The sequence below is a fragment of the Lonchura striata genome, chromosome 6 (genome assembly GCF_046129695.1).
Source record: "Lonchura striata isolate bLonStr1 chromosome 6, bLonStr1.mat, whole genome shotgun sequence".
NCBI lineage: Eukaryota > Metazoa > Chordata > Aves > Passeriformes > Estrildidae > Lonchura > Lonchura striata.
This window is the reverse complement of record NC_134608.1, coordinates 56,598,884-56,624,767: the sequence shown is the minus strand read 5'-3', so window position 1 is coordinate 56,624,767 and position 25,884 is coordinate 56,598,884. Positions and strand designations below refer to the sequence as shown.

The window sequence follows — 25,884 nt, the reverse complement described above, 5'->3', positions numbered from 1 at the left end:
CTCATCCCCTATCTGATGATGCTGGCTCTAGCCGGGATCCCCATTTTCTTCCTGGAAGTCTCCCTGGGGCAGTTTGCCAGTCAGGGCCCCGTGTCGGTCTGGAAAGCCATCCCCGCGCTGCAAGGTGAGCGGAGCGGGCTCTGGGGAGCGCGGCCCGCACCCCGGCTCCCGCACGGCTTCAGCCGCCCCGCACCCCGCCCTGCCCGCCTCCCTGCGGCAGCGGGGCGGCTCGTCCCGTCCCCTGCCGCTGTCCCCGTCCCCTGTCACTGTCCCCATCCCTGTCCCTGCCGTTGTCCCTGCCGCTGTCCCCGTCCCCGTCGCCATCCCCGTCCCTGCCGCTGTCCCCGTCCCCATCCCTGTCCCTGCCGCTGTCCCCGCCGCTGTCCCTGCCACTGTCCCCATCCCCGTCCCCATCCCCGTCCCCATCCCCGTCCCTGCCGCCGTCCCCATCCCCATCCCTGTCCCCGTCCCCATCCCTGTCCCCGTCCCCATCCCCGTCCCTGTCCCTGCCGCTGTCCCCGTCCCCATCCCCGTCCCCATCCCCGTCCCTGTCCCCATCCCTGTCCCCGTCCCTGTCCCCGTCCCCATCCCTGTCCCCATCCCTGTCGCTGTCCCCGTGCCGGAGGACGCCCGGCAGCCCCCGGCCCGGCATTAATCACTGATGGCTTTCCCGCTGTCCGCTGTGTCCGCAGGCTGCGGCATCGCCATGCTGATCATCTCGGTGCTGATCGCCATTTATTACAACATCATCCTGTGCTACACGCTCTTCTACCTGTTCGCCTCCTTCGTGCCCGTGCTCCCCTGGGCCTCCTGTAACAACCCCTGGAACACGCCGGACTGTAAAGATAAAAACAAACTTCTGCTAGGTAAGCTGGGGCACGCTCGTACTCTTCTTTTAGTGATGTATTCCGTTTTGGTTTAAAATTTGCCGTGGTTTTTCCAGAGCTTTCCGCAGCTCAGCTGCGCCCCTGGGAGATGCCCGAGGAGACTGCGGATGGCCGCGGCCGGGAGATCTCCCAGCCCCGGGGAACGAGCTCTTCCCAAACCACTCGGAAGTGATCTGTATCCCATGAGCACTCCCCTCTACTTTTATTTAATTTTTTCCTTACCAAGCATAAATTAGATTTGTCAATTTAAATGCTAAAAAATACCGATTTTTTAAAAAATATATTTTTCCCCCAAAGGAAAGCTCTGTGTAGGCAACAAAATACCACAGCTGGCAGCCTGGGGTGTCTGCTAAAGATAAATGATTTGTCTTTAGAGAAGCTTCTCTTTAACGAAAAAAAAAAAAAAAAAAACCACCAAAAAAACGTTTCTGCAAACGGTCCCAAATACACAATGACATGAAAAAGGAAAAAAGTAAAACTAGTTAACGACCTTTTGGAAAAGGTGCCGGCAACTGAACAAAAGTTCAAGTAATTAGGTGTGATCTAATGCATTCTTGTCATTTTACAACGACAACGAAAAATCTGTACACTTTATTTTTCTGTTCCCCCTCCTCGTTTCTTCCTAGATGCCTGTATTATTGGCGACCACCCAAAAATACAAATCAAGAACTCTACTTTCTGTATGAGTGCCTATCCAAATCTAACCATGGTTAACTTCACCAGGGAAGGAAACAAAACATTTGTCAGTGGCAGCGAAGAATACTTCAAGTAAGATCTTTCTTTGTTTAGCAAAAATATGCTGATCTTTCTGTAAAATCCACTGGAACAGGTGACAGCGTGGCTTGGAAAACCAGAAATACGGCAGTGAAGGGCAGCAAGTGATGCTCATTTTTTGTGCTTAGGGCTGATGAGAGCTGAATTCAAACACTGGTTACTTGTTTTCTGTTCCTGTGCTGCTTAGCACAGCTGGGCTGTCGGCCCGTGCCCAGCAGTTTTATCTACTACTGCAATGCAGATAAATAAAATAATACATGGTGAGAATCACTGGAACCATCCAGAGAAACTGCTGAGGACACTGAAGCAAAACAAAAAAGGAATTTACGCTGAATTACTGCCTGTGGTTGCTTTCATTATTTTTTTTTTCCCCAAAGTTTTTAATCTTTTTTTTTCCCCCCTTAGGTACTTTGTATTGAAGATTTCAGCAGGGATTGAATATCCTGGTGAGATTAGATGGCCCTTGGCATTATCTCTTTTCCTGGCTTGGGTGATTGTTTATGCCTCCCTTGCTAAAGGAATCAAGTCATCAGGAAAAGTAAGAACAATATTTGTGATTGTACACACACAATAAAGCAGGGTGCTGGTTTTGAGGGACTCACACTCTCATTTAAAGGATGAATTATTTGACAATATTTTCAGTAAATGACTAAGTATTAATTGAAATGCCTTTTTCCTCTCTGTGTTTTCCTTTCTAGTTAAAACAGAAAGTATTTTTGTTCAACATTTTTTTCCTCTAATCTTCAATAAATTTAAAATGAACTCTTCAGCTGTACTCAGCAGTGGGATGGCACAAATGGTACTTTCCAGCCTTCCTCATTCTGTGTGGCGTTCATAAAAATTCTGCCAGCATCTCACATTTCAGTGAAATCCGAGAAATTGGGATGTAAATTAAAATGTTAAGTAACATATTTTAAAATCAGAACTGCACTTGAAAAAATCCCAGTGTGTGTGTGAGCAACACAACTAGGTATTTCCTGGGATAAAGATGGTGGAAATGGAGACATGAATTTTCTAGGGCTGGTCACAGAGTTCCAACTCGAAGCCATCCCTCTGCTTCTAGAAGCTGACTTCATCTCCTGGGAGATCACTTGGCAATTAACAGAAAATCCAGGGACTCGGAGTGCCAGGGGAAAGCTGAGATTTTTTCCCCCCTTACTCTAGTTGGTTAGGAAAAAATATTTTATGAAAGGCAAGAGACTGGATAATAATGTGGGTTTGGATGTGGCAAAGGATATTTCTCTAAGTGACTCTTCGTGGCCAAGAGAAATACTGACACTGATGTCAGAGAGAAAAATATTAACATTAACCCCTGGGTATTGGAGATAGAAATCCTGTAATTATGTAGAGATTAGTTCAGTATCTTGACTGTGCAGAAATTCATCAGGGCAACTTGTTGGAAACAAGAAGAAAAGTTTGAAAAGCAGTTTGCAAAGCCACTTCAGCTGAGGGAGGTGATTCTCCCCTGCCCTGGAGGAGCCACCTAGAGCCCTGTGTGAAAGCACAACGTGAGCTGTTGCTATTTGTAAGGCAAAGGAGAAGGTTTATTTCTTGATTTTAACTTTTATGCTTTCCTAAAGGTGACAGTGGATTGGAGAGTGAATGTGTTACCTCTCCAAAGACATTGGACAAACCACTAGTACATCAAGTTTCTCCATCCCCATGAAGGAATGCAAACCAATATGTTGTTAATAGAAAATTGTGTGAGAAAGTTTTTTAACAGAATGTAAACTCAGAAAATCTTAAGAATTGGGGTGACCCTGTGTGCAGCTCTGGAGCCCACAGCACAGGGAGGATCTCTTGGAATGAGCCCAGAGGAGAGCACAAAGGTGCTCAGGGGCTCACAGGTATCTTTGCTATGGGGCAGCTGGGGAACAGAAAGGTCCCAGGAGAACTTCCACCACCAAAGGGGCCACAGGAGAGCTGGAGAGGGACTGGGACAAGGATATGGAGTGACAGGACAAGGAAAAATTCCTTCAAAGTGCCATAGGGAGGGTTTAGATTAGACATCAGGAAGAAATCTCCTCTGTAAAGGTGGTGGGGTCCTGGCACGGGTTGCCCAGAGAAGCTGTGGCTGCCCCATCCCTGGGAATGCTCAAGGCCAGGTTGGGCTGGGTTTGGATCATGCTGGTCTAGGCAGGGTCATTCTGTGTCCCCCACAGCAGGGCTTGGAATGAGATGATCTTTCAGGTCCTTTCCAACCCAAACCATTCCATGATATAATTCCATCGTGTGTTATGATATGATTCTGTTTTATTTAGGATTAGATGCTGATGTGAAAAATATTTTGAATCATTTTGTGTTGAATGTAAAGCTTAACTGGCCATAACACAAGGATTTTATCTGAACACAGAGCTGTGTTCTAGATAATTATTAAAGCATTAAACACACAGACACTGTTGTGTATTTAGACATCATGATGATTAGGTCTGTCTTGCTAATTTCAGACTTTCCTTTTTTTTGAATTTGGACCATAACTATCATCATGGTGATTTATAATTATTAAGAGGTACTAACAGTAATAAAAATTCTTTAGGCTTTTTTTTTTTTTGTTAAATACAAAAAAATATAGAAGAAAACTACAGAAATATGTTACTGAATAGCACTTCTCCTTTCATTTCTACTGAACTGTGATAGTTCACTCTGGGCAATGTTCAAAAGTGAGATTTTCCTTTAGCTTTAAATTACTATTTCTCCTCTCCAGATGGAGAGAGGAACCCTCTTCCCTTCTCTGCCTAGAATTCCAGCTCTTACCACTGTTATTGATGTTATCCTTGTTTCCAGCAGCAGGAAGAGCTGTAAAATTTCAGATTTCCAAGGAAATAACCCTGTTGTTTCCTTAGTTTATCCCCTGACTTCTGTCTCTGAGACTGAGTTGTGGGTCTCAGATTCAGTCAAAGAGAGAAACTGAGAGTTTCTAGCCAGGCAGAGGCCTGGGAAAGAGTTGGAGAAGAATGTAAATAATTCTTTATCTCTCTTGTTGTTCACATTGTTTATAGTTAAGTTCTATCACTGTGCGTCAAGCACTCTGCACCAATGCTGTGGGTTGTTTTCACTTCAGAACCAATGGAGTTGGTCCTTGCAGAGCTCTATATAAAAGAGCAGTGTATTTTGAATAAATCAGAGTTTTACTCTCACAGCCTTCTGAGTCAGAATCTTCTCATTCCATCCTGCCTCGACAGCGACACTGAGTAATTGAGTAATTGCCTTCTCCTGGCAGTAGTGGCATTTTGGTTTCCCCTCCTCTCTTCCCACCCAGATGAAGCCTCTCAGGGCCCTTTTCTCTGCCCGTGCAGGTTGTGTACTTCACAGCCACATTCCCCTACGTGGTGCTCATCATCCTGCTCATAAGAGGAGTGACTCTGCCCGGAGCTGGAGATGGCATCTGGTACTTCATCACGCCCAAGTGGGAGAAGCTGATTGATGCTATGGTGGGTTTGCTGCTGCACTCAGAGCTGCTGGGGTGAATAAATCACAGGTCTCTCGGGGGCTGTTGCAAGCCTTTTCCGTGTGCAGAGGTGGGGTTGTCATCTGTGGAAACCTGTTCTTCATCTTACATGGGTGAAGTATTATTTAGGGTCACTGGCAAAGAAAACAGCAGTATCTGATGCAGTTTTTCCCTCTTGACTTGTATTTTTTGTTTCTGAATGCATTTGAACTGATATATATCAAACAATATAGTTTTTATATTTCTGTCTTCCATATACAGCAAGGTTTATATTGTCCTTTTACATGGACTCAACAAGAACAGTGTTTCTTATCACATGAGCCTGATGTATTTAGTGGCAGGATTTTGCTTTTAAATATTCTGTTGACATCCATTGGTCTAACTCTTTCCTGAAGCTGATGCTATTTTCTTTCCTACTTAGGTTTGGAAGGATGCTGCCACTCAGATTTTCTTCTCCTTATCTGCAGCATGGGGAGGTCTAATTACCCTCTCTTCATACAACAAATTCCATAATAACTGCTACAGGTGTGTAAGAGTGAAATACATCTGTGTTATTGAACAGGTTTGTCAAAAAACAGTTATCCTTCATCTTCCAGAAATCTGGTTTGCAGGACTCCATCTCTTGTCTTTTCTCCCTTGTATTTTTTTTTCCTGCAGTCCTTTTGTCTTTGTTTCTCTCTTGTATTTTTTCTCTTTTCTTCTCCTCTTTTTCCTTTCTTTCCTATTTTTTTTCTTTTTTTGGTGTATGTGTGTTTCATTTACATTTAACCATTTTTGGTTTTGTGTATTTTTCCCTCTCTTCAGGCCCTAATCTACTACTCTCAAGATGATCATTTAGGCTTATTAAAGTTCCTGCTGGCTCCCCACTTTCAGAATTAGGAGGTTGAGGTTGAAGGACAGCCTGGGATGTGTCAAGAGCTGCGAGGAGTGAAACAGAATCACTTGGCAGCTCTGCTGAAGGACAGCCCATGGGCAGAGTGGGCTGAAAATTGCACTGTGAAACAGGCAGGGCTTTAACTGGCAACTTCCATTATGTGATTCTTGCATCTCCTAAATGCTCTTTCTTTTTCCAATTACTCCTACTGTGATTTTTACATGCAAAAAGTTATTTATTTCATGCTATGAAATCTAAAATCGCTTATTTGAGAGCTATTTTTACATGGGAAAAAGTCACATTGTATAATTTTTCATGCAAAAGCCTGGCAGCTCAAATGTCTGCAGATGGAAAACACCAAAGCAAGTGGCATTGGTGAAGTGCTTCCCTGCTATTTTACAGCTTTTAGAGTCAGTCTGAAGCAAAGCTTTGCCAATTCTTGCAATGCCAGAGGTGCTGATTCAGGACAGCCAGCAGCATGCACAGGGATTCCCCCAGGGGGATGATCCAAAACTTTCCCCAATCAAGACTTCAAAGCAAACACTCCTTGGGATTTCCACTGCCATCTCCTATGGCTTCTAAGTATAGAATATAAAATACTTAACTTAAAAAAGAAATGTGGATGAGAATATGAAAAAGGAATTTTAAAAACAATTTACTAGTGCTCAAAAGTAATATAATTAAATTATCCCAAACTATGGATGAAAGCTAACAGTGTTGCGTGCACAGTAACTCCCACCCAGCAATCCTTTGGGTCCTGTTTTTGAAAATGCTATTCCTGAGTCTTTTTTTTTTTTTTTTTAATGGATAATTACAATCAAAATATAAAGGAGGGAAATGGAGGAAGCATCATGCTACCTTTCTGCACTAATTTAACAATCTTTTGTGGAGTTTGGAAGATCTTAATGAAATTTTTGAAGGGAATACATGGTGAAGTATAAAAATATTTGGTTCTAATACCAAATACATGCTTTACCTGTGTTAGGGAGGGATATGAAAGACTGAAGTAGAAACAATTAGAAAAGCTTAGTTACTCTCAATATTTTAAATTTTACAACACAACCTTGAATATTGAAATGAAGCATGACTATTTTCTCTCAATTTCTATTACATTTTAATGTATCACAAATCATTACATTTTTAATACATCAATTGTAATTTTCAGTTACACATTAATTTTAAACGTAGTCCCAAATCTGTAATTGCAGTAAACTTTCATAAATTGGCTTCATAATGGGTACCTGAAATATTTCAAACCTATCCAGGTTTTGAAAGAAGGTTAACACATGATGATTCCAAACAGGACACTCATTTTTTTTCTATAGACCCAAAGAATTAACAAAATCATTCCTGTTCAGACATGCTCTGTTAGACATTCTAGAAATTTGCCAGCTCAGTGAGGTTCTTTGACAGCTTTGCAAGTTGTATTTCATTCTCTTCCTGACAAAATAATAGCAGTAGGAATAAACAATTCTAGCCAACATAAACCCCCTAAATATTTAAAGTGAGCAATTTGTTTTTCTGAAGACGTAGTAGTTTATGGAGAAGTTCTCTGGACATGCATATTGTGAAAAAAATCCTTTCAAGAATGTAATAACTGTGGGTGGGGCTCATGAGGGCTGGTTTGCTGTCAAGGCTTGACATATCCAGCATGGTAAGGTGTTCAGCTATAGATTTCTTGAGATTCCTTTGATAATAACAACCATGGAAAAAAACATACCAAGGAATCCTCCCTCTATTGATAGGAAGGTGATTGAGCAAGCTCTGTGAGTTTAACCCTGGAATTTTGTGTATAAATACAGGAAGGACAAGACCAAAACCACCTCAGCTGGACAGCAGTGGTTAGTCCATAGCTAATATGGAGAGCAGATGTCCTTGTGAAGCAAAGAGTTAAAAAATACTTTAAAATCAAGTCCCCATGGCTCTCTCCTTCAGAGAGGCCAAGAGCAGAGGTGCTTGCCTCCTGCATGGTTCCTACACTGCACATGGGTGATGGAGGCTTGCAGAGCTGATCCTGGTGCTGCTGTGGAGACTTCTGTGCCCTCTGATGGGTGTCAAAGCGTGCCTTCACCACCAGCATCCCACAAGGGATACACACACACACAAGATGTGTGTGCTGGTGAGAAACTCCTGAAATACATAGACAAAACCTTCCTTGTGAAATACATAGACAAAACCTTCCCTGTGTGTGTCCCAACAGGCCTCTTGTGCTTTCTCTGCAGGGACACACTGATTGTCACGTGCACCAACAGTGCCACCAGCATCTTTGCAGGCTTTGTCATCTTCTCAGTGATTGGCTTCATGGCAAACCAGCTCCAAGTGAACATTGAAGCCGTGGCAGACCAAGGTAGGGCTCGCTGGCATTTCATTGCTTAGGCAGGCACCCCATGGCACTCCCAGATGAGAGATGATCACTCCAATATCATTGATATTAGGAGGTGGGAATGATGATTTCAAGCTGGTGTGGATTCCTAAGCCACGTGTAAGCATTTTTGCACAGGAAAAAGTAGCCTGGGAAGTCAAGATTTGAGTCAAAACTTGCTTGGTAAGAGAAGGAAGTTGAGACTCATTTTAAGCCTTTGTGTAAATGACTGATGGAGGGTAGGGTGGGATGGTCCCTTCATGTAGTCTGAGGGAATATTTGCCTTCTCATTGTCAAATTCTCTTCAAAGTAAAAATTAACTCTGATGGTGGAAATTCTGGATGAGAGGAGGGTGGGAGAAATCTGGTGCCAGGGGTGGGCAGTGCTTCTGGACTGTGAGGAGCCAGGAGGTGCCTCCATGGAGAAGCAAAACATTCCTGAAGAGCTGATCAGAACATCTTGGTTAGTAAAGAGAGGTGGTCATTAGTGGGGATTTGAAAGGTCTTAATTGGTAGAGCTGAGCACCACTATGCCAGCTAAACCCTAGCTCTCAACTCCAGAGATGAGGCCCCCACCACCTCCCTGGGCAGACCATTCCAATGTTTAACCACCTTCCAGTGAAAAAATTCTTCCTGATTTCCAGCCTGAGCCTCCCTGGCACAGCTGGAACTGTCCCTGTTCCCTGGGAGCAGAGCCTGACCCCACCCGGCTGCACCCTCCTGGCAGGGGCTTGTAGGAGTTTTTAGGAGTAATGTATAAATTTATATATTTATTTTAGACTTCAGCCCCAAAAATGGAAACCACAGTGCACTCCAGTGAGGAGCTGGAGCTAAAGGAGCTGTGCTTGGGGCGAGCAGCAGCCCCAGGCTGGAGCTCTCTGTTCCCAGCTGTTCCAGATGTCAGGGCATTTCTCAGAGCTGCTCAGATCATGGAAAATTGGTTCATCAGGGTCAGGCTTTGCTGGTCTCCGTGACAGGGGGAAACAAAACTTAGTGAAGTAATAAAAGATGAATTTGCAATAGGAAGAGAGTGAAGATCAAGTGTAATTGTGGACTGAGGTAGTGCGTTTCATAGCAGTAGTTAAAAAGCAAACTCAAGAACTCAGGAAAAGAACAGCCCTTGCCATTGCCTGATTATTATTTTTTTTAATTCTAAAGTTGTATTTCTTTTTGCAGTGAAGGAGAAAAAAGCCACATGATGATGACGCAGAATCTCCCTTTAAGTTTTCAAAACCTTGAATGAAAATGTTAATGGAAAGGAGTTTTAATTTTTTTTCTTTTTTTTTCCTCCTAAAATATTAATCTGAAGAACATAGTATGTTTTTTTTTTTTTTTTTTTTCCATTTAGAATTTTCTTTCCAGGAAAAACTCATTTATCTGATGAACAAATAAAACATGAAGGGAAAGGCAGCACAACCTCTTCTTATTTTACTCTTTGATTAAGAACATAGTATAGTTGAAAAATGTTATATCTTAAAATGAAAGTTCAAGGTAATTTTACTTTTAAAGACATATAAAGTGCTTGGAGTTTTCCTGGCTTTAATACACTTTTATAAAGAGTTCATGCCCACCAAATCTTGGAAGATGGAAGGAGTGGGAGCTTGCCTCCCTGTGGCTATTTGCTGTGGTTGGATGCTACCAGGTGTGTTATCTAGGAGAGCTGTGAGGGGCTGACATGCAGACATGTTCATATTCTATAATTTAACTTCTCCTAAAGGTGTGATTAATGGGAACTCTTTATTCTGAGACTTAATTAAACTTCTGTATGCAGGCAGTGAGTTTAAACGGAGCCTTTATCTCCAACAGTCAAGAAGAAATCTTTAATCAAGAGATTAAAGTGGTGTTTGTAAATACAACAGAGGTTCTACATGCAAAAAGTCATTTTTTGCAGCACATTTTAAAGGAAGCAGAAATTACTGGGTCATGTACAGAGTTTTTTTTTTTTTACTGTATTTTAACTCTTATATTTGCCTTTTGTTCAGAAGGAGCCCCAAGCACAAGTTTTGGAATGAAATAATCTTTAAGGTTTCTTCCAACCCAACCCACTCTATGAATAAAGAAAAAAAAAAAACAAAAAAAACCCAAGAAGATGATTTTTATGCTGCTGAAAGTGTATTTTTCTCAGTAAGTGAGCGAGCAGCAGTTTTCCCTTGGGCACAAGCAGCTGGAGGAACTGGGGTGCAATGACCTAAAGCAGAAATGGCCAGGGCAGAGCAGGGGGGAGCCCATTCTCTTGGCATGAGACCAGCTTGGCTGATGGCATTTGTGTCTCACCTGGCAGGAAACATCTCTGAGAGCTTGGAGTGAGCATCCCTTCAGCCAAAATGGATAAATGGAGAGGAGGTGCCCCTTGCTGCCACCACAGCCCTGCAGCCTCTGCTCCCAGGCAGATCTAAGCCCTTACAAAAATACTCTTTCTTTACGATCAATAGAAATTAAAGCCCGATATAGAAAACAAAAACAAAACAAAATAACCCCCCAAACAAACAAACAAAGATGGAAAATTCCTGATTTAGGCTTTAAAAGATCCCATCTCCTTAATTTCTTGTGCTCTGCATTATTTTGGGTTTTCTTGTGGATTTTTTTAGGATCACAGTAGTTATTACCTTCTGTCAGGTATCAGCTCTGGGCATGTTTTATACTCTCTCCTCATTTAACAATGTGGCCATGAGTTGAAGAAGAGTATTTGCATTTCCATTCATGTTGTAGCACTGAGGTGTGGATGTTTGCCATGGGTTGCTGCTTGGCAGGGATGTGGCAGGAATTTGATCACAGAGCAGGACAGAAACATTGCTGCAGTGTGCAATTTTTGCTGATTTTTAAAAAATTTGGATCAGCGTGTTTGTATGCTGGCTGAATCCGCATTCTGCTTGGAAAGCTGGAGTAAGTGATTTGAAATTTACAGGGTAAATAGAAATTAATCAGGTAAGGCTAAACTCTGTAATGTTTAAGCCTTTCTGTAAATAGGAAAGATGGAATCTGATAACCTTTATTTTTCTTATTTCTAGGTCCTGGGATTGCTTTTGTGGTTTATCCAGAAGCCTTAACTAGGCTGCCCCTCTCTCCCTTCTGGGCTATAATATTCTTTTTGATGCTTCTAACTCTTGGATTAGACACGATGGTAAACTGCTTTTGTGTCCCATTCTTTTCCTTTTGATTTTCCTGTTTATCTGTTTGGAGGAGCATGCAATTGATTGCCAATACACGTGAGCAGTGACCCATGAAAAAAGGAACGAAGCAAGGCCATCAATGCTGGAATAATTCTGGCAGAGATCTGGTGCTGCCATCTGGGCATTGAACACCCAGGACTCCAAATACTCTGTTATAATGTTTAATATCCAGCTGGACCACTTTGTGTGCACTGGGATGAGCCCTTTTTGTTTGTTTTTCAGTTTGCCACCATCGAGACCATCGTGACCTCCGTGTCAGATGAATTCCCCAAGTATTTACGCACGCACAAGGCGCTGTTCACTCTGGGCTGCTGCGTGTCCTTCTTCATCATGGGATTTCCTATGATCACTCAGGTAACCACGCTGGCTTTGGGCACCACTGCCTGTCCCCAGCCCCCCTCTGCTGGCTGCTTTCCTCCTGCACAAGCTGAAAAATGTTCAGCTGAATTCTGCCACAAGGGACGCATGCTGCGTCTGAAAACCTTAATTATCATTATTATTATTAATATTAATATTAATATTAATATTAATATTAATATTAATATTAATATTAATATTAGTATTATTAATAATAATAATAATATAAATGGATGCTCTGACTGAGATATTCTTAAAATACTTTGCTACTCAAATCTTTCTGAGGATCAGGCCTTTAAAATTTTCTCTAGTCAAACATCTCCAAAATAGTAATATAAATTAAATATTCAACCCACACTGGGTGGGGTTAGAATAAACCTTAGGAAGAAATTCTTCGCTGTGAGGGAGGTGAGGCCCTGGCACAGGGTGACCAGAGAATTTGTGGCTGCCCCATTCCTGAAGTGTCCAAGGCCAGGCTGGACAGGGCTTGGAGCAGCCTGGGATAGTGGGATGTGTCCTTACCCATGGCAGTAGGGATAGAATAAAATAACCTTTAAGGTTTCTTCCAACCCATTCTATGAATAAAGGAAAAAAAAAAAACCCCAGTTTTAGATGTTATATAAATATGCACAGCTGTTTTGAGTGCCTTTCCTCTGAGATTAGACATATACTGATGGTCTTGGCAAACTGTGGAGTTAATACTGGAATTCCCATCTACTAGTTATAAACCTCAGTGTCTTCTTCACTAATGCCTTCAGCATTATATATAATTTCAAGATGAGATGGACAAAATCTTAGTATTTTATCCATCCTTTCACCCCTTTTTTCTTTCTGTTCTTCCCCCTTACCTCATCACCTACTAGCCCAACTTTGCTGTTCTAAAGCCCAGGAAGGATTCAGTCCTTTATTCACTTGAATTATGCTGCTTAACTCCATCATGGAGACAGGATATTAAATCCTTTCTAAACAGAAGGACTGGACTCATTATTATGGAAGTTCTACATCCAGTGGTGATTTTGCTTTTGTCATAGTATGATATGGTTTGAGACACTGCAGGGGGAAGGTCTGATCACAGATCAGTCCTTAATCTTAAAGCACTGAATTCAAAGTCTTCCCAAGCTGTCCTGGCTAGCAGAATCAGGTGCTAAACTGCTTTTTCCTTGTTGGATTTGGGATTCACTCAGCCAGAAGGAAGAGGCTATGGCACAGCACGAGCCCGGGTCCAGCTGATGTGTGGATGCTGCCCTGGCTCCTGCTCCTCTCTGCTCTGCCTGCCTCAGTGCCACGAGTCATCTTTTCTTTTCTTTCCTTAGGGTGGAATGTATATGTTGCAGCTTGTGGACACTTATGCAGCCTCTTACTCTCTTGTCATTATTGCCATCTTCGAGCTTGTTGGAGTTTCCTATATCTACGGTAAGAAAAACCTTGTTATTGAACAGCCTGTGTCAAAGCAGCATTTCAGAAAATGATGAAGTGAGATTCTGAAGGAAAGGGGTCATATTTCTCTGTCATAAAAGACCCAAAACACTCTTAGTTTGGACAGAAGAATGGAAGGACTTCAGGATGCCTTTAAATGCATGTGTTCAAAAGACTTTCATGCAGCCTCAAGTAATTTTCCACCAATAACTCAAAGGTATGAGTATGAGAATAGCCCAAACATTTGCTGACACTTTTCCAGGGGTGCTTTTGTGCTTCAATGATTTTAGGAACAGAGACTTCCTGAGCCAGTTTCCTATTTGTCCAGAACATAGACTCAAGACTATGCAGCTACTCAGAATGATTAATTATCCACAGTGGTCACACCAGTGCTGCTGACCCATGTTGATGTCCATTAAATTGTGAAGAAGAGCCTCAGTTTGTATGGAGCAGTGCAATTGCCACAAAGCTGCTGTAGTTACAATTGCTGCCAGTGCTCCCAGACTTGCCCAGGGTTTTCAGGATTCCTGGAAATGTGAAGATCTTCCCACATACCATAAATAATTAATTTATGCCTGGAATGGAAGGCTGTTTCTGCTATTGCTGTGGACAGGAATGAATTATACAGTTTAATCAGCTAGGCATAAAAATCCAAGATGTTCTGCTGAAGCTGCTTGTGGAGCCACTGCCTTTGAGTTCTGGCCCTTTTCACTGAGCACTTGTATCTGCCTGTGTTGTGGAGTCCACCCTGTAACAGAAGTGCTTTAAAACATAGTACAGGTTTCAAATCATGCAGAATTTAAAATATAGTACAGATTTCAAATCATGGCGAATTTAAAATATAGTACGGCTTTCAAATCATGCAGAATTTAAAACATGGTACAGGTTTCAAATCATGCAGAATTTAAAACATAGTACATGTTTCAAATCATGCAAAATTTACAACATACTACAGGTTTCAAATCATGCAGAATTTAAAACATAGTACATGTTTCAAATCATGCAAAATTTACAACATACTACAGGTTTCAAATCATGCAGAATTTAAAACATGGTACAGGTTTCAAATCATGCAGAATTTGGTGCTCTTGCTTGAGAAATAAATGTTATAGACAGGACAGGGAATCAGCCCTTCCTTGTTTTCTCTGATTTCATGGAAATTCAGCATTTTAACCTCCACTGACATCCAATGCAGTGAGTATTCCTGAGAGATTGGTGGCTAAGCCACACATGACCTAGTGATGAAATGTTGCAAAATATTATGGAAATACTCAAAATACTGAGAGAAAAGTTGATTTAGGCCAGTCATGTTTTGGTTGAACAGAATTCTTCACTTTGTTTATGTCCCTGGAACGTAAGTAATTCAATTAGAGTTGGTTTAGAGGCGAAATGAAACCCGGCTTCTCTAAAAGCAATACAATTTCATAGGCAGTGATGAGTGGGGAGGTTTAAAAAAAATTTAAGGTTTGCTGGAGATTTTTTTGCCTTTCTTCTCCTCCCCACTTTGCTGATATGCTGTGCTAGATTTTTCACTCTTCATGGCCACCAGCATCAACAGCATCACCTGGTCTGTGCCATATATTCCCCCTTTAAAGCCATTGCTATTAGTATGAAAGAAAAAAATTCTGTGTTTAAAATATTTTTACTGTTTCAAAACCTGCTTAAATCTGTAAAATTTCTTTGCTCTGCATGATTTTAAGTGAGGATGAAGGTAAATAGGGAGCAAGAACTGGCTCTGTTCCTCCTCTGAACACTGTGTGGCAGAAGCACTGCAAATCAGCCTTTATGGAATGACATTTTATTAGGTTTGGAAGAAAAAACTGCTCTGGCCAGTGTTTGTTTTGCCCAGCAATTCCAGTATCCCTTAAAACATTAACATTTATGAAAAACATCAAATAATGCAATAATAATAATAATAATAATAAGGGCCTGAATAGAGGAGAAGGTTTTTTTTTTAGTGAGTTATTACTTCAGTGTAATCAGATGTAGAAAAGGTTTGACAAGTTACCAATTATTCTTTTTATGCTTTCTCTACAACTGATTGTTCATCAAGAGGTTTTGGTAAAACCTTGATTGCAATCTATTTCAAAGACATGAACCCTTTGCTAGACTCAGGGGCTTCCTTTCAGTTAAATAAAAGGGAAAGACATTAAGATCATTACCTGACTGACTAATGTGCCAGAGCTGCTTTTACTGTGCTGAAGCTGCTTTTGTAAGGACTGGGCACAGAAATACATCATGTGCATTTGTGATTTGTGTGTGGTGAATGCAACCAAAGCTGCTGCTTGGGTTATATTCCTTCAGGCAGTGCTTAAAATTGGCATCATATATTTTCAAGGTCTGACAGCTGCTGTTTTACACTCCACTGACACCTTTCTCTGGGCACTTGTACTCCTCATGGCAAGCAGGTTGGCACAACAGTGGCAGGTGCTTTTATGATGAAATAAATTTGTCTTTAGTTCTTGCTACATGTTCTGCTTGCTGAGCTTGCTGAGATTTTTAAATTACAAAGAGACACACATGGTTATTTCCTTGTAATCTCTTATTTTTCAGTAGAGTCAGTGCTTCATAATCCAATCAAATGCATGTTTTTATTTCACATGCTGGTTTACATGTTTATTCTCCAATTGTTTGGATTATGATGAATGATTAGTAAAGAACAGCTTAGAGGTAGGGATATTAATTTAATCACCAGCATAATTCCCACTGTTGCACTTTGTAGCATGAAGCTAAGGACAGAAATCCCTGTGTTTGAGTGAAACACTGCTGGAAACTGAAAATACATGATGGAAGCTTTGTTCATGCTCCATCCAGACAGTTTGTTTTTGGGAAGGTTTGTTGTCAGAGTGAGTGGAAACTGCTGCTGTGTATTTGTAGAAAACTTTAGTAATTTTGAACACTTTACTTGTAGCAGAATAGTGGATTAGTTGTCTGGCTAGGTTTGCAGTCTCTTTTAAAATGGATTTTATATGTCAGCACTTATGAATACATCATTCTATTTTAGAGACAGAAAAATCAGATATGGAATAGCATGTGCTGTTTATTTCCCAAAGTTATTCAGCAGGCCTGACTGATCTGAGAGGGAGACCAGATTTACTAAGATCTGGGGAAAAAAACTGGTATTCTGTTAACTAAAATATCCTTTGCATTTTTAGTGTTGAACTTCCACTGGAAAGAAATAAGTAATGTGTAATAAGTAATGTGTAATCCCTCTGCCTGTTATATACATTTGATTCCTGAATTGCTAATATTTAAGAGTGCCTGACACTGTGAATATATACTTAAAATTCCTAAAATGAATTTCTTATTTTATTTTATTTTTTTAGTTGGAATTTCAAACAAATCTGTGCAGTTTTTCATGAAGCTAGCATGAATTTTGGAGGCAGGAACCCCCTGGTAATTATCCAGTTAGGTATCCATTCTTTGCAGCAACAAGTGTGGCTGAAGTAGACACTTTAAATGACATTTAAACTCTGTGGAAATACCCATCAGCCTGTACCCTGTGCTGCAGCAATTAGTTTAGACCAGCTTTGATCCCAGCACAGGGTGAGCAGTTCCCTCACACGCACTGCAGGTGCTGCACAGGTAAATAAAACACAGGGACAAATCTTTCCTTTGCAGCAAGAATCTCCTTTCAGCTCCATCACACGCAGACCTTGGAGGTTACATTTTGTCCAGGCATACAAACTTCTATTACAGAGTAGAGAAGGACCCAATTAGAGTGGAGCTGAAGCAAACGATTCCCTGGGTCATAAAAATTCCATGTATTTTACACAGAAGAGGCTTTCTGAAGAAGAAAACTTGTGCTAGTCAGTAAAACAGAAAAAGAGGGAAAGAAATTACAGAAGGAGAAAAGTGACCTCTGAGTTACCTTGGCTCTGTTTTCTGAGATTACATCCACTGCAGATTTTAATTTTTTCCCTTTCCTTAAATACAGTCCTTGTAGTACCATTTTCCTGTTGGATTTCTTTATTTTTCTTCTCTGTCCCTTATCATACCATGGTTCTTTAGCTTTTCCATCAGCCAGCCCTGCTGCTTTCTTCTGCATCAGAGGGCTCTGGATGATGGACCAATGCCAGTGTTTGTTTTACCTTCTTAATTCTTACAGCAGTCAGGTGAATAGATTTATTTCTCCTTGATATCATCAGAAAGGCTCCCAAACGAGGTGGATCAAGCCTGGGATTGTCCCTTCTTACACTCAGCAGCTGCAGCAGCTGTTATACAAGAAGAAATAAAGTAATTTATTACTTTTGTTGCAAGCATTTCTTCCCTTACTCAATGCCTTTTCTATTATTAAGTTATTTCTATTATTAAGTTATTAAGTATTTAAGCTTTCCCCACATCATGCAAGTTAGACAAAACACTGCAGAATAATGCTCTGCCAAATTCAAGTAAAATTGGCCCAAATTTTTAACATTTATGTCCTAGATGAGCTCTGACCTCTCTCTTCTTATTACAATTGGGAAAGCTGGAATCAATTTTAGGTGTCTTTTTAAAAGTTTTGGGTAAATTACTAATAATGAAATTGCTAATGACTAATTTACTAATAACCACCAGGGAACAGAGCTGCTGACCAACACATGCTGACCTTTTGCTGTCACATGGCATGGCCAGGGAGGAGCTGCAGAGTGGCTGAAATGCATTTTTTTAAACTCACCTTATGAAGAACCCGCATAGCAGCTGATCTTTTTGTTCAGACAACATTGAATATAATTCAGGATATTTGCAGATGCTCTCTAGGAGTTTTAACTATCAGTGCTGAGGGGTACAGCTGCAATCCTGTCATGTAGCAGGTATAGAGAAGCTGAAATGTTGTCTGTGCTGAAGCAGATACACCAATATTAATAAAGCTGATCTGCACAGGGGAACAAAACAGAAAAATAATTGCAGCTACCTAGTGCATATTAGTAATGCTTTAACACAAAACAGACTAAACACCTAATCTCAATGGAAAAGCTCAATTGCTTTAATCCTTAAGAAGGAAATATTTTGTTGGAATGGTTCCCACCCTATTAGTTTATTATTCTGTAGTTAGATCCTCCAAGGAAGCTTTCAACCAAAAATTTGGAGTTTGTTTTCACAGTTAGACACAAAGGAGGGCACCAGAGCTCTGTTGCAGACTGCAGCTGGTTTCTTTCACACCTAACTGCTCTTCCATTTGCTCTTTACAGGATTGCAAAGGTTTTGTGAAGATATAGAAATGATGATTGGATTCCAGCCAAGTAAATTCTGGAGAGTCTGCTGGGCATTTGTGACCCCAACTATTTTAACAGTAAGGAAGAAAAAAAAAAATTAACATCTTCTCCAAAGAGTTTTGTTGTTGTTTGTGCATTATTCATTATTCATGATGTTTCTGGGTGTTGGTAGCTAGAACTTGGATGACAGCACATGTGTTCTTGCCATGTGTGTGCAGCAGAAACAGTGTAAGCAGTGGTGGTTTTGGTGGAGAGGCATGGTGAGCCCACCTGGAAAATGGGTGGCCTTTTCCTGGCTGTGCAAAACGCTGCTGTGGCACACCACTGTATTTATATACAGTAGATTATTTTATATAAATGCATATATATTTGTGTGTGTGTGATATTTATGGATGCACAGGGAGAAGGCAACATCCTCCTGTGTGCTGACGGGAAAAAAAAAAAAAAAAGTTATTTTATTGCCACAGCAGCTGGTGTGAGAAGGATGCTCTGGAAGGGCTGAGGTGGCAGAGGAGGAGCGGGACTGTCCCGGCCCAGGTCCCGGGAGGTGGCGCTGCGAGACAGCGGCTGCAGCCCTGGAGGGAGCCCTGGAACCCAAAACCAGAGGAGTTTGGGCTGTTCTTGCGGTCCTTCCTATTTTCCTCTAATTCTTATTTCCTCCCCAGCACCTTCCTTCAGAATTCAGTCAGCGTTTGCTTCATGTTCAGGTGTCCATTTCATAAAAAAAAAAGAGTCACGTTCTCAATTTCACCATTACTGTGAGAGTTTTTTCAAGTCCAGGGGACCAAATCCAATAACTGTATCTACATTTGCCATCTAGGTTTCTAACACAGTGCTTCCTTCATGTTTTAACCTATGTGCAGATACAATCTGCAATTACTTTTTTTTTTTTTTTTGACACAAGAATGAAATAATTATTTCAGCCATTTCAAAAGCTTTCAGCTTGACAAATCAGCACCAAAACACCCAGAGTCTTCTTTCACCAGTATTTTCTGTTTGAGTGCATGTGCATCCACTTGGAAGTTCAGCAAGATTCTATATCCATGCAGGGTTTTAAATACTGATAATTTCACAGGAATGAAGTAGTTCCTACAAGTCACACAATCGATCACAGAATGGTTGAGGTGGGAAGGGATCTCAAAGCTGATCTCCCTCCACCCCCCTGCCATGGGCAGGGACACCTTCCACTGTCCCAGGTTTTTCAGGACCCCCTCCAACCTGGCCTTGGGCACTGCCAGGGATGGGGCAGCCACACCACAGCTGCTCTGGGTGAGTGTTCTTAGCTGTTGAGGTGCAAGATAAAAGTTTCTGGAGTTTCTGAAAAGAGAGATTTTGGAAGAGTGTGAGATCAGCTGGCAGGAGGAGAAGCAAAGCAGGGACTCTCCAGTCCTTTGCTCCTGCCAGAGAAGTTGTGTTTCAGCTCACGTGCTGGGCAGCTCCTGTGTGTGCAGTTCTTTAGTGCAGTGTGAGCTTGGAAAACCTTTTCCTTCCTGGAGGAGGAACAAAAAGGCACTGGCTGAAGTTAACAACTTATTTTCAGTGTTGTCAATTCACAGAGGACATTTTTTCCTGCAAATTGGAGAAGGTTTAGTTTTCACAGACATCAATGCCTATGTGAGGGGACCAGTGAGTTTTGGTGAGCTCAACAAAATCTTGAGTTGCGAAGAAATGAAATTTTCTACAGCGAGAATGATTTCTCCAATGGGTAAAATGAAAGTAGTCTATTTTCTTGCATAGATTTTCTTTACCTGCTGTCTTCACTGCACTGCAGTATTGCTCTGTGTGAAAACCAGCTAGCTCTATCTTAACCACCTGTTATTTGATTATGACAATGTATGCCTATAGTTTGCAGATCACTTTTAAAAAGTTTGGAAGACTTACTCCAGTTTATAGTGTTAGGATTACACCAATGGTATTTGTCTTCTCTCGGGGATCTTTTTAAAGATGAAGTCATGTACACATGGTATTTTTTAGCTCTTTGTTTTTTTCCAATGGTTATTTTCAAGATGCTGCCTTAGACCCTATTTTACACTTCTGAAGGGAATTGTAAGGCTTTTCTGCAAATTGCTCAGATCCTTTACTAATCAGACTTGTTTGTGCTCATAGCTCCTGTCAGTAATCACAAGCAGGAAATAGGAAATTATGTTGTTTGTTAAGGAAAACAAATTTGAACTGACCGTGTTTACTCTCTAAACTTGCATGTTCTGTTGTTATTCCCTCCAAATGCAATATTTAGTGAACTTACAGTGAGAAGTAAATTTACACTGATCAGTCATAATTCAATTTTTATGCAATGGAAACAGACAAAGCAAAACCAAGCAATGAATTATTTTGTATTATTGCCTCTGTAAAGCTAATATTTGATACATTTGGATAGCCTAATATTAGACTTTCATTAGACTCCACATCTCTGGAACTAAAGCTGATCATTTTTATATGTGCCTTCACCTAGTTATACTTCTATAAATCTTCTGTGTGCAATTATTGCAAGCAGAGGCATTTTCCAAAAGGTACTGAATTATGCACAAATGTAAGCAGATATATTGCTGTTCATACAGTAAGTGCAACGGAGAACTTACCATAATCACATTAGGTAAAACTCCCAATAGACCACGTAATAAACCATGTTACACTAGGGGCAAGATTCTAATTTCAATTATTCTGGCACAAATATAGTGATTTTTGAGGGATTTTGCAAGATTTCCTTGAAACTCATTAGATTCAGGCTCTGACCCATTTATTAGAGCTTGTGGCAGCACCCTGCCTTAGGTGTGTGTGCTTTTATCTGTATTCCAAATACACCAGCTCAGTGTGTGGACACCCAGCATTTGTGGCATAGCAGGCTTGTTTTGCTTACTCAAACATATTTGTTTTCCTTTCTTGTTCCCAGTTTATTCTCTGCTTCAGTTTTTACCAGTGGGAGCCCATGACTTACGGAGCTTACCACTACCCAGGCTGGTCCATGGTGCTGGGGTGGCTGATGCTGGCCTGCTCAGTCATCTGGATCCCAGTTATGTTCGTGATAAAAATGCACCTAGCCCCAGGAAGATTTATTGAGGTAATTCTTCTGTCTTTTTGCTGTTTAAAAATATGGCCGCAGGGGACTGTATCTTTCATTTTACATTGATTTTTGTGATATTGAATGTTTAATACTGCTCAGATTGCTTTCTGGTAAACCAGTTATTGTGTTGTGAAGAGATGCTCAGTTGATTTAAATTGTAGACCTTCTATTCCTAGTTTTTCAAAAAGCATGGTCCTGAGTCGTGGAGTTGTTTGTTTTATGAGATCTAGATAAATTCCATGAGGTTTTGTATGGCTTTATTGGAAGAAAGGTGTTCTAGATCCATTGAGGTTTTTGCAAAAGCAGCACGTGGCCGCAGGAAGCCTCAGCCCCTGGTGTGTGTCGTGCACACAGTCAGCACTGGGAGAGCTCAGTCAGGAGCTGCCATCAGCACTGGCAGAGCCCAGGAGCTGCCTGTGTGCCCAGCTGGGTGCTGGGCTCACCCAGGATTGCTCCACGAGGCTGTGCCACTCGCTGAAGTCCAGGAATGAGATGTAGAGCAGGAAGGCTTTTCATGCATCTCAAGCTACTGTTTATAAAACCCAGCTGGCAATCTTTGCTTTCACCTTTCATCTCCTTATTCCTCTTGAATTAACTGATCCTTTCTGGCACCTGGGCTTACAATAATTCCAAGTGACAGTTTATTTTTAATTTAAGGTTCTTTCGTTTATTTTGCTAATTGGATTCCTGACGCTTTCCTTCGCTGCTTCAGAAATGTGGCGGTCACCTCCTTCTCTCCATCCCCGAGTCCCGTCACCTCCTCCTCTCCATCCCCGAGTCCCGTCACCTCCTTCTCTCCATCTCCGAGTCCCGTCACCTCCTTCTCTCCATCCCCGAGTCCCGTCACCTCCTTCTCTCCACCCCTGAGTCCTGTCACCTCACTCTCCCTGGCTGTTCCCATCCTGCTGGCTCCTCAGTCCCTGGCAGGATCAGCAATGTCAGCATTTCATCCCTTCCTTGCTGTTTTCTGGAGAAGCTCAGTGCTCTTATTTTAGGTCTCTGAGGCTTTCTCAGTTCTGCCTTCTCATCACTGCCTGCTGCCTGTGCTGCTCCCACCTTGGGGAAGGACCAGACACCCGCTCCCCTTTCTGTAACTGCTTTTACAGTTCAGCTTCCCTGCAATCCCACCGGGGCTGTTTCTTGCTTCAAAAGAATGAAAAGGAGAGAAAACGTACTAAAATAGCATAATCTTTTTGGTCTCTCAATATGTCACACTACACACGCCTGAGGGAAGAGGCTCTGCTTCTCTGCTACCCACAGAGCAAAGGAATTTTGTAGGAGAGGAATTTTCACAGTGGGACACCCTAGGGAGAGCGTCCGAGCAGGAGACAACGAGGCCACTTGTCTAAGGGATCATTCAGCTCCTGTCTGGAGCAGACTGCAGTGCCTGGTCAGGAGACAGCTGCCCCTGCTGGAAATGACCTAATGTAGAATTAGATTTATTCCTTCTTTGTCTTGTCTCATAAGCTCCTCTCACTGGCACAAATGGTTCTGCTTCAAAACTTCTCATGTCTAAAACTGGCACACAAATTGTCACAAAAATAGGGTGTTTCCCTTAGTGTGTGTCCAGGTGTGCACCCAAAGAAACACCCAAGAGTTGGATCTGTTTTGAAAGGGCTTTTGCTCAAGATGTTTCAGCTGTAGTCTGGTATCTCCTCAATATTGAGTCTGCTGCATAGAATTATTATGGTTGATTTGGGAGGTAAAATTTGCAAACTAGTAATTAAGCAGAGACTAAAATAACGGATATAGAGGTCTGATTCACTTTATTAGGTAATAAACATATAATTGTTCCCTCTCAAGTCATCAAAAATATGTTTTCTTTCCTTTTTATCTGTGAATGCACCAATCAAATTATATATTCAATAAAGAACTCAGTGGAAAGATCAGAAAATTTCTGTTGTTTGCCAGGTTGACATTCTCCTCTTTCTTTTTTCCCGCAGATAAAAACAACATTTTGTCATCTCAAAATTAAAATCTTTCATAGTGATATACTACTTCTGGTAATTTGTATACTTTAGGGAAATACGCTAACTATAAATCCAATTATTCTAATGCACTTACTCACTGCTTAGACCATTGGGCTAAGTAATTGTGCACATGTCCTTCAGTAAGAGAGCCTCGCAGTCTGTAGCAGTGGTTCTGAGCTCCCCTCACATGTTGTGGGGGAGAATGTATAATTAAAACCTGGGCACTTGATCCCCTATTAATCTTGAAAACTTTGTGCAAAACAAACGCTGAGCAGTAGAGCACTGCCAGGCTGTCGTCAATAACCTTAAATGAGTTTATCCTGCTTGCTCTGTGTTGGAACTCAAAATGTCTCTCAGACATTTTTGGAGGTTCCAGGCCTTGGTCAGAAGCATTTGAGACCCTGGCAGGCAGCTGGAAACAGTTGTGATTTTGGGTTTGAACCATGGAATGAGTTACCAACTTTGGAGGTGGAACAGGCAGTCACAAAGGGTTAGATAGTATAGTAAAAGTAATTACAAAGTAGAGGGGAAATTTTTTAGTATTGTACAGGAGTGTTTTAGCACCTGTCCAGGGGGGTTTTTACTTTGTACATGGGGGTCAGAAGTTCAAAGATGGAGGAAAGTGGGCTGATCCTGTTCTTTCTCCTTCTTCTTCCTTGCCTCCATGTTCTTGGTGATGTTGGCACTTATGGATTTGTTTAGAGTAGAAAATCACCATTTAATATAGGCAATAGACATTGGGAAAAAACTGTAACCATGTAACATGTAATGTACCATATAAAAGAGAGCAGCAGCCCTGGGCGGGGAGAGGAGAAGCAGTCAGGAGTCAGAGAGGATGTCAGGGTGTGTGTGTGCCTCTGCCTGAGCTCTGAGCAAACCACAGCAGCCAGAGAAGAAAATCTTTTAGATAACTTGCAATGAACTGCCTTGAGATTGAACAACAAGAGGCTGTGGAATTTTTCTTCAGAAGCATGGGTTGGAGGAGAGACTTTTCCACCACATGAGACTCCAGACCAAGCCCGGGGTTCTCACAGCTCTGGTGGTGATTGTGCTCTGTGGCTGACTCTCTTTTCTGACTCTGACTCTCTTTTCTCTCCCCGTGCAGAGGCTGAAGCTGGTGTGCTCCCCCCAGCCCGACTGGGGCCCCTTCCTGGCCAAGCACCGCGGCGATCGGTACAGGAACATGATCGACCCGCTGGGAACCTCCTCCCTGGGACTGAAACTGCCCCCCAAGGACATGGAACTGGGCACACAATGCTAATAATCATTACAAAAGGGTGGCAATAACATTGTCGACCTTTTCTGTTTTTTTTCCCCATTTTTTTTTTCACCCACCGCTTCTTCTTTTCTTTTCTGCAGTGCCTGAAAGTGGCTGCTTAGGAAAGAGGACTTATTGTTGCATGCCATAGGGGAGGCCTAACTAGACCACTTCAGGCATAGGTGATGCCTGTGACATGTTCTGTACCTGGTGCCACAGCAGAAATGTGTGACAGGTGACGTGACCAGGTGTTGTCAGGTGATGTAGGAATAAACAAAACCAAACCGAACAATCTTTAGATGAAACGACCCACTTAGTTTGACCCACTTCCCACCAGCACCCTTTGTAACAGGTAGCTCTGGTGGGACTAGGATTTTGCTACCAGTGTGTTCCAAGAAAAGTTCATCCCTCAAAGGTGATGGAAGTGAGCAAAGAATGGGATCTCCTGTAGTCCTGATATAAATCCAGCATAAGGCTCTTGTAGCTTCTTCTACACTGGCAGCCAACCTTGACCCATCATGTCTGCACACTTCCTTTATGATTTATACTAACTTGGAGGGATTGTTATGTTATTTAAACGTGTGGAGACCCTTGGGACAGCACACCAGGAAGCAATATATGGGGTGACAACAGAAACGACGATAATCCATCTGTAGAAAAATAAGAACAAAGTTTTTAAAAATGATCAACTGAGAGACTAAACTGCATTCAAGTCTAGAAGTGGTTTGGAAATGGTGTCAGAATGAGCTGTATGGGCATCACTGTTTAAAATCCTGTCGTATGTTTTTTTTTGATAATTTGATATCTGTCATCTCAACTAGGAATGCCTCAGCTATACAAAGTATCTGACAACCTGTTCCACGCCAAGTCCACCTGTGGTTTTACTCACCTCACTCTAATACTCTGAATATATTTTTCCTTGTTTCTCTGCTTTTGTTTACAGTATCTCCTCAAAAAGCCATCATATAATTTGTGCCTAACTTTGTATTCCTACAGTGGTAAGTGTAGTCTAGTTACCATCTGAAAACAGTTATTGAATGTGCTGTTCAACTTGTGACTCCCCGTTCATTTGCCTATAAGCACCTTTATATAACCTATAACCTTTAGCTGGTG

The 25,884-nt window shown here is 41.7% G+C and overlaps 1 protein-coding gene across 1 annotated transcript; it reads left to right on the top strand.

Moving 5' to 3' along the window:
* Positions 1-24,792, top strand: SLC6A5 (solute carrier family 6 member 5). The gene is made up of 13 exons (XM_021528548.2): positions 1-124; positions 693-866; positions 1,514-1,655; positions 2,067-2,199; positions 4,958-5,092; positions 5,531-5,634; positions 8,206-8,330; positions 11,353-11,465; positions 11,737-11,868; positions 13,185-13,284; positions 18,459-18,559; positions 21,373-21,540; positions 24,619-24,792. Exons 1-13 carry the CDS (start codon positions 16-18, stop codon positions 24,772-24,774), a joined length of 1,692 nt encoding a protein of 563 aa, XP_021384223.2. The 5' UTR covers positions 1-15; the 3' UTR covers positions 24,775-24,792.
* The last annotated feature ends 1,092 nt before the right edge of the window (positions 24,793-25,884 follow it).